Raw genomic sequence first — 9,673 nt, forward strand, 5'->3', positions numbered from 1 at the left:
TCGTTTTCTTTATCTTCTCTGTTAAAAGCAACAAATTTGTCACAATATTATCGCCCAATCATATTTTTGTATCTCTTAACCAGATCATGCAGCGACCTTTCAAGATGACTAAGATTAGAAACAGATTGAGTTTTGTTTGTGTTTTAATGATAGTTGCATTATCAGGAATCCTGGTGGACTCTCTCTTAACGAAACTACCTTCGGGATGTCAAACTCTGGTTGATGATCTTTACGGCGGAATCATTGTCAATTGTACTGGAGCAAATTTGAATTCATCGGACGTAAAACACGCCATTGTCGTTCCTGACGCAACTTCTCTCATTCTTAACTCAAATCCTCTTTACGAACTAGAAGAAGATTCGTTCAAGGGTGTTCCACACCTTGTGTCTCTGGTTCTTAACGATTGTAAGTTATTGAAAATTAAGCGTCGTGCTTTTAGTGGACTTCTTCTGTTACAACGACTAGACCTGCATCAAAATGATATTCAGTTTGGTGAGGATTACCTCCCTTTCCACGTTTTTGATGACGTCCCAAATTTACATATTTTAGTGCTAAGCGGGAACAAATATAGTTCTGGTAATGGAACGTATGGTCAGTATTTAAATATATTTCACTCTTTATTGAATCTAACTATTCTTTACATTGATTCATTTACTGATCTATACATTGGACATGAATTCGCAAAGCTTAGGACACTGTCCACTCTTCATATAACCTGTCTCGATCTAAAACGTGTCTCTAACATTAGTCTTGAAGGAATGAAAATGTCAACAGTAAAAACATTAATTTTAGATTCTGGTTTGTCGATTTTTCACACAAACTTTGACCCAGATGTATTTGAACCTCTTCCTGATTTTATGGAACTTTTAGAAATCCGACGATTTTACATCGGAAATAAACGCATATTGGAGAGTATGAGAGGACTGAGAGGTAAGACTTTTAAAAGCCTAACACTGATGCACCTTAAACAGACCAGTTTTTCTCAAACTTCTACGTACGGTAGTTTTATGGACGGTTACATTCATGCAGAGGAGACCCGATTTTTGTCTGAGATTTGTGTTTCTCAATTGACATATGCACACTGTGGTCTCAGTTCCATAGAATTGAACGTCTTGATTACAGGAGTTTTTCGGCATTGTGTAAAGTTAATTGATCTATCAGGAAATTCAATATATGGGGAAGATGCGATAAGTTTCAGCATGCTACTTGCATTTAGGAATCTTGAGGACATAACATATTCTACAGAGGACTATTCAAAAACGACGTTAAATTTCTGGGAAGAAATGTCTGATGCTTCATTTTATAAAGAGCAAAGGCCAAGACGCGAAAAACAAATTGATTATTACTTTCAGAATAAATACGATATTTTGATGGAAGAGAAAATTTCAAACAATTATAAATATCAAAAATTGCGATCGAATTTCATACCTGCAAGAGAACCATTATTTGAGTCAGGTGGTGTTCATCGTCTACTAGCATTACTGTCTTCTTCTTTCTTATCTTCTTCAAAGTCACCACAATTACGATCATTGTCGAAAGGGGAGAAAACAAAACAATCAATTCAGATTTTGCAAAAATCTCAGACATTATCAATTGATGCCATAAATAGGTTTTTGACATCCATAAGTAACGTTAGAGAAAATGAAAATTATACAAACACATCTGACAAGCATTTACCTTTGCTCAAGAGTTTAAAAACAAAAGAAAACAGATATAAAATAAATGTGGGCATGTTAACTCGATCAAAACAAATAATTTGGCTGCCGAAGAGTTTAAAGATCTTACGTTTGGACAACTTGTATAGTTTTGCGTTTGATAACGATATCATTTTTAGATCAAACGTTGTAGAAGAACTCTACTTTAGACATAGCTACAGATCTGTCCTTTTACACGGCCATTTAAAAGGATTGGATTCATTAAAGCACATTGACTTTACCGGTTCTAATTTGTACATGCTGAAGGATGTTTTCGATAACTTGCCGAAATTGAAAAGCCTTGTGTTTAAAAAATCCCAAAACCGCCCAGACTTCTTTCAAACCCACCTTGGTCGAATTTTAAAATTCAATGATAAACTAGAATATTTAGACATTTCTCAAAATGGCCTCAATACTTTGCCACACGATGTTTTTAAGCACAATCCTAATGTTCGGTTTTTATGTTTGGCTTCAAACAGGTTTTCACGTATTCCTTTCGATATTCGCTTTACTCCAAATTTGGAAATTTTAGATCTCAGAAGTAATTCTTTTGCAAGTCTGACTAAAGAAGAGAGACATCTTATCGATGCTCATCAGAGAGTAGTGTCTAATTTTACCATATTTTTAAATGACAACGCTCTCATTTGTACTTGTTCAACTTTTGATTTTGTTTCCTGGATCAAAAGAACTCTTGTTCGGTTTGACAAGGGAGCAAACTTTTCTTGTACTACTGAAAATGGGCTGGCCACATATATCGTGAATATGAGCAATGCCGATGTCCAACTACGTCGTTGCAAGGGCCAACTCTATTTCATGCTTTCTTTTATTCTTGCATCAGCTTTGATAGCACTATATTTAATCACTTTTTTCATTTCACGTTACAAGACACGCATTCAATCAAGCATATTACGTACAGCATTTCCAGGTTTCATAAAAGTCCTCAGCAGAAGTGATTTCATCATCGATGTATTTATTGGATACGCTGATTCCGATGTGATGTTTGTAAGGATAAAGCTTTTACCATTTTTGGAAGATGAGTGGAAACTTAAAACTTTTATTTATCACCGTGATCTTTTGCATGACCGATCGGACATGACGAAAGCTTTGCAAAACAGTTGGAGGTGTATTCTTCTGATCACAGAAAGATATCTTAATGGGATGGACATGGAACATCATGTTATGAAATCGGCGTGTTTTTTCGTATCACCCTATAATCTGAAAAATGTGGTAGTGATGGTTGAAGAGAGTGTTCGCTACAAAATACCAGATTACGTTCTACAAGTAGTAGAAGAGGAAGATATTATTGTTATACCAAACCTGGAGGCCGATCTAGATTTTCAAGTATTGCAGTCACTTAAATGTAAGCTCAATGGACAATAAGGTCACTCTAAGGGAATATTATTTCAAGTGGCTCACGAGGTCCCACGTTTGAGAGCTTTGCCATGATGAGGGTCATTTAAATCGATCAATATTAAAGGACGAGTTGTCTGGCTAAATGTTTTAATGCGTTTTTCCAGAGAACGGCAGGTAACTGATCTAAGGTGCTATGACAGTTCTCTGTGTAAGTTGTTAGTTTATGCCTTGCACTTTGCACACAGCCACAGCAGAAAAGATAATAGATTGTTCCGAATTTTACGGACATTTCTTTAACAGGATAATGAGTTAGAAGATCCAAGGGAGCGTCTTGGTGTGTGTTAAGAAGTGACTAAACAGTTTGGAGCATTATTATGAGGACATTTAACCCTCTCCTTACCTACCATTGGAAAATTGTCACATTCCTTACGATGCAACCAATAATTTTATCATTTTGAATTTTTTGGTACATCACAAAATTTAAAGATTTGTTTTGTCATAGCTATAAAACTAAACACTGTTGTAGAGCTCATTTTGCTAAACAATATTATGCATAGAATGTACTTGTTACTTTTATGTCTGAGTAAAAAAAAAACATTTTTGTGTTGAGTGGGTGAGAAGTTTTGTGAACAATTCTGACAAAGTTGGTAAGGAGAGAGTCAAAGGTAAGACATGCTAGCTTATATTCAACCCCTCTCTACACTTGCAGCCATTTAATTTATTCCAAAGCGGATGTGAAATGCTCATCCTTTTTTATGTATTGATAACAATTTGCCTTGCCCTGTTTGTAACAATTTCAGCCCTTTTGCAGACGAGCGTTTTAGAAGCCTGCAGAGATGCGAGCTTGAGTAGTCCAGTCTGGGCACCAAAAGGGAATTGTTAAGCATTTTACATATTTTTTATCTATAAATCAACAGATGCATCCAGCTTGTAGTTCTTGATAAAATGTAATTTTGACAGAGTTTTGTAATTTTATGTTGCATAATAAAAATGGTCTTCAGTGGGTTATGTCACACCTTGTTAAATAGAACACAATTTGTCCTTATAGGGAATGAGATTAGCGGAAGAGTAGCGTCCCTTGATCGGACGTCACCCATAGTCTGTGACGTCACCGGCGGAAAAGTTATTAGAGAGAGAACGTCATGTTGGTTGTGCGCATGCGTCTCTCGTCCTCGCTTCCGCGTCCAATCAAGGGACGCTACTCTTCCGCTAATCTCATTCCCTATAGATGGTATGAAATCCATTATTTTACAACTGCCATTATGCGTCCTTCACGGCTCCATCCTGGATCACTGGGATTCTGAACACAATGTCAATTGGTCGTACCATCACCATTAAGTATCATAAAGTTAGGTATCACATGGATGTTTACGACAAAGAGTTGTTTTAGTCTTTTATTCCGTCATAGTGTATTTCTTATTGACATATTTCTGATTTGAATAACTCGAGAGCTGTGTAAGATTTCATTAAACAGTTTTTGCCATAAGTGCAGAATTTATTCAAATTTTGATTGGTATAAGTCCTTTGATAGCTGAGCTATGATGCCATGAGTAGACAAGGGCAATTTTGTCATTAATCGTAATTCATTTTGGCGTTGACCGACATGATTCTCGAAAGTTTACTTCGTTTAACATATTAACTCACTCAACCCTAACACCGACTATATCCGTAGTTACCTGGGATACTTTTACCCCATGCCTTCTACTTATGACATTTTTCTGAGACAAAAAACAGGCGTAGTATCAAAGCTAATGTTTTTAGATTTTTACATGTGAGTGGTAGTTAAAACCATCTATGCACATGCTCATTTTTAATACATTTTTTTTTCCAATTTTGAAGAGTAGCAAAAATCTATAGGATTGAGTGAGTTAATCTAAGGATGTCAACTTGGAACATTGCCTTGCCATTGTAAAATTCTTTTGTGTATAACGTCATCACTGATTGCACTATAATGATTATGATAGCGTTTTGAGGTTTGACACATTACTCATGCTGCAAAAGAGGTGAGACGAACTGAAGAAACGCCTGCGGCTTGTCATTCAAAATGGTTGTGGTCACGTGGAACTGCAAATCTGACAATTGCGCGTTTGCGATCATCAAAAATAAAAAGTTTAATCAATTTGGATTAAAATGTTTAAAACCAAATTGATTTCCTTGCAGCCGTTCTTGAGTAATTTAAACTTGAAATGTGTCCATGATAAAAAACAAAACACTGTAAATTACGATTTATTTAAAAATTACCCTTTACTACTCATGGCATCACAACTCAGCTACCAAAGGGAGCACAGTGTTAAAACGTAAATCAATAAAATCTTAATTAAATTCTGCACATACGGCAAAAACCGCTTGATGAAATCTTACATAGCTTTGGAGCGATGTGTAAGTGTATGCAGGTCTGACATCTGAACATCCGTATGGGCCTAGTTTAACATTGCGTCATTTTTTTTAGATTTCCATTACAACAACGAGGCCATAAGGAATTTGGTTATCAGACCTGCAAATAAGTGCTCGTCGCTTTGGAGTTATTCAAACCTGAAATTTGTTAATAATATAAAAAAAACTCAATGTTTATTCAACTGATATGACACGATCTTGAAAGATGCTGTTCATTCATAAAACATTGTATGCACATATGGTAATAAATTGCAACTTAATGGAAACAAAACGGGCATTTTAATACCCTCTACTTTCCTTAGACTGTAAATATGTAAATATTTCTAAAATGCTAGAAACGGCTGTTTGAGTTCTGAGCAACAAATTAATCACATGAACCTAGAAGAATTCAAAATACGAAAAGGCACATGCTCAATACAGTTGTATTCGCACTAATACTGCCTCATCTTGACTATTGTAACCTTCTATGCGTTGGTCTTCCTGGCACGGGAGTTAATATACTTCAAAGAGTCCAAAAACAGGGCAGCCAGAAAGGAACTCGGCGTGGCTCGCTTTTCAGATCAAGCAAGGAATAATGCTTAGATCATGTTTCAATCCTCTAAGTTCTAGATCTCCAAGCTATATTATATATTCAAGAAATGGCCAACCCGTTTGCGTCTGTCATGGTTTAAATGAGTGTGAAGAGCTACTCGACTATGCATAAAATAAAGATGTGCAGAATAAGCCCCCCCCCCCCCCCCCCCCCCCCCCCCCCCGCAGAATTTACTAGTTACTTTAAAATGAAGAACAAATGATTTGTTTAAGATGATATAAAAGGAAATATGAAATTTAATTAAATGAGTCTTCTGATAAATGAATGGTGATCACAGTTACAAATTGAAATATAATTATATTGCGTATCTTATGATAATATTACATATGGCGGGTAGACTTGTGGGGTTCCACTTCCAGTTGAGAAGGGTTGTAGTTATTCCTCCGACGGGCTCAGGCTTGATACATTCTTGACAGTGGCAAAGGTGATAAAAGAAGCTTCGGCGTCTTGATGGCGGAAATCAAAATTAATCAAGTGTTCCACAAAGTCCCGAGAGTAAGATAAAGAATCTTTATATATCCTTTCTTAAAAAAATATAGCATTGTGGAGAACATTGTGCTTATTTGAGTCCAAAAAAATTGATACGGCGCACAACTCTACTGAAAGATTTGAAAATTAGAAATGTATTTTTTACAGATAGATAAACAGATAACTTGATTTCCTTTTATAATTTAAAGTCAGTTTGAAAGTTCGTTGAGTCAAACAGATAATATCATAAAATATGTACCGACGACACTTGGCTCCCAAAATCAACTAATTTTGACACTGTAAAAAGTTGTCAATTTGCGTCATCTATTTATGACATCAAGTATTATTATTACTTCCGTTGTGTTGTTGATTAAGCGGTGATCAGTTTTGTTATGATATGTTTGTGTGTGTGTTTGTGTATGTTTGTGTGTGTTTTGTGTGTGGTGTATACATGTGTGTGTGTGTGTGTGTGTGTTGGCATTTTTCAGCAAATCGTGGCATTCATAGTGATATTATTCACTTGATCACATGAAGATATTTCAGTCGCCATTTTGATTCTTTTTTTACTATTAGGTTTAGCTCGAGAGGTTAGTCATAAGTGTTATTAAAGGTGCTAGGGTGTTTGTTTTTCCATAAGTTAAGTAAAGGGGAGACATTCCGAAAGCTCCTACATCCCCAGTATTCTTTAAATTTGTATTTTCACCGTTGATATTTTGTCAGGCATTTATTTATTCAATTTGTCATTATATAGAAGTATTTTAAAAACTGTAGAACGAATCTTGATAGATTTGTGAAAGTTTAAAATTTTCTAATTTGACCATTGTTTTGATTTTCGGCCGCCATTTTGATTTGTTAAGTATTGAAAGTTGAAAGGTAGTGTAAAGCAGTCCGAGAGTTGTTTTTTTTTCTATTAGGGTTAGCTCGAGAGGTTAGTCATAAGTCTTATTAAAGGTGCTAGGGTGTTTGTTTTTCATAAGTTAAGTAAAGGGGAGACATTCCGAAAGCTCCTACATCCCCAGTATTCTTTAAATTTGTATTTTCACCTTTAATCTTTTGTCAGGCGTTTATTTATTCAATTTGTCATGATTTTTTTCTATTAGGGTTATCTCGAGATCGGATGATTTTTTTTCCTATTAGGGTTAGTCATAAGTCTTATTAAAGTGCTAGGGTGTTTGTTTTTCCTATTAGGGTTAATTAAAGGTACTAGGTTTAATTTTTTCTTGGGGTTAGTTGAGGGAATATATTATTAAATAATTTACTGGGCCACACAGAAAAATCAACCGAAGATATACCAAATTACACAGACAACGTTGTTTACCAATCTGCCCTCATTAAATGATGGTGAGTACAGTATCGAATGAAAATAGTTCTTTCCCCGCGAAATTGCGGGCTTTTTACTAGTATATATATATCATCAAGCCCTACTGCAACCTCCTCGTGGTGTCGAACGGTAACAGGTCAAGCTGGCCAACTGCAGAGGGCGACAAGAATAGGCAATGGCAAACCATTCTTGTAACTTTGCCGAGTTAACTGCATGAATAAGTCCAAAAAGTTAAACGGTGACAGCGTAAAGGGGAGCATGTTTTCACTGAAGACTGCTGCCTCGCTCGGTTGGGATCGTGATGTTCGTCAGGTCACACCGAACCGTCAGCCAGTTACTAGGCGAAATAAATTTAACAAATGTGACAAAACCAAAATTGGGACATGGAATGTCAGGACCTGTGCCCAAAAAGGAAAACTAAACAACATTCTAAAAGAAATGAAACGGCTCCAAATAAATATTCTTGGCCTGGCAGAGATGAGATGGAAAGAGCAGGGAACCATGTCAAATCAAGAAAACAACACGACATATACGATCATATGGAGTGGTGGAACCTCTTTCCAAAAAGGAGTAGGGATGATCTTAGACCAAAAATCAACCAAATTTTACAAAGGGCACGTAGCAATCTCAGACAGAGTTTTGCTGGTTAAGCTAAGAGGACCTGTAGTTGACACCAATATTATTCAAGTTTATGCACCAACAGAAGAGGCGACAGATGCAGATATGACAGAGTTTTACCATTCACTAGACAAAGCAAAACGAATGTGTAAATCACAAGAAGTCCTTATGGTAATGGGGGACCTAAATGCTAAGATTGGCAGAGGCAGAGATGGTGACATAATCGGACCACATGGACTCGGAGACAGAAATGAACGAGGAAACATCTGGGCAGATTGGTGTAGAACAAATAAATTAATGATTTCAAACACCTGGTTTCAACAACACCCAAGAAGAACCTGGACATGGCAATCACCAGGGGACAGAGCAAGGAACCAGATAGACTTTATAGCAGTATCATCAAGATTCAGAAATGGCATATTAAATTGCAAAACCTACCCAGGCGCCGATGTAGACAGTGACCATGTCCCAGTTGTTTGTACAGTAAGGATAAAGTTTAAAGCTATTCAGAGAACAGTTGGTAGAATAAAGAGGGATTACAGGTTATGCAAAGACAATGGCATACAAACAAAAATGAGAGAAGAATTTGAAAATGCACTAATGATACAAAGCCAAAGTGAACCTGATAACGAAAAATGTTAAAAACAATTTGATATATTCCAAAAATGTGTCAAAGCAACTGCAGAAAAGCATTTACCAATAGCTCAAATAAACAGCAAAAAGGAATGGATGACAAATGAAATTCTAAACCTATTTGAAGAAAGACGAAAATGCAACAGAGGGTCCGCAGAATACCAAACATTGAACAACCACATTAAATCCAAATGCATCGAGGCACACGAGAACTATCTAGACTGGAAATGCTGCGAAATCGAAAGAGAATACAAACCCAACCCCCAACAAGCTCACCAAAGAATAAAAGAACTATCAGGGAAAAGGAAAAGCAAAGCAGCAGGAAGTTGTATCCAAAACAAACAAGGGGAACTGCTATTTGAAGAACAACATATAGAAAGCCGATGGGTAGAATACATAGGCGAACTGTACAATGATCCAAATAGAAATGAACCACCACTGAAATTCAAAGAACCATTAAGCGGACCAAACATCACCAAAAGTGAAATTGAACATGCCATGGAACGAATGAGGGATGGTAAAGCAACAGGCCCTGATGAAATATCTGTAGAGGTATTAAAAAGCCTAGGAGATCTAGCAATTGATGAACTTCACATATTA

At 36.3% G+C, this 9,673-nt stretch overlaps 1 protein-coding gene across 3 annotated transcripts in view; it reads left to right on the forward strand.

Moving 5' to 3' along the window:
• The window catches only part of LOC144968761 (uncharacterized), a 16,162-nt gene extending 6,801 nt beyond the window's left edge, over nucleotides 1-9,361 (forward strand). For all 3 annotated transcript variants that reach the window (XM_078907412.1, XM_078907411.1, XM_078907414.1), the window contains one exon: nucleotides 84-9,361. In XM_078907412.1, the coding sequence (XP_078763538.1) occupies nucleotides 87-3,074 (2,988 nt within the window). In that variant the 5' untranslated portion in view covers nucleotides 84-86 and the 3' untranslated portion in view covers nucleotides 3,075-9,361. The remainder of the gene's footprint in view (nucleotides 1-83) is intronic.
• The last annotated feature ends 312 nt before the right edge of the window (nucleotides 9,362-9,673 follow it).

The sequence above is a fragment of the Berghia stephanieae genome, chromosome 3 (genome assembly GCF_034508935.2).
Source record: "Berghia stephanieae isolate SIO BIC M18660-M18661 chromosome 3, UCSD_Bste_1.3, whole genome shotgun sequence".
NCBI lineage: Eukaryota > Metazoa > Mollusca > Gastropoda > Nudibranchia > Aeolidiidae > Berghia > Berghia stephanieae.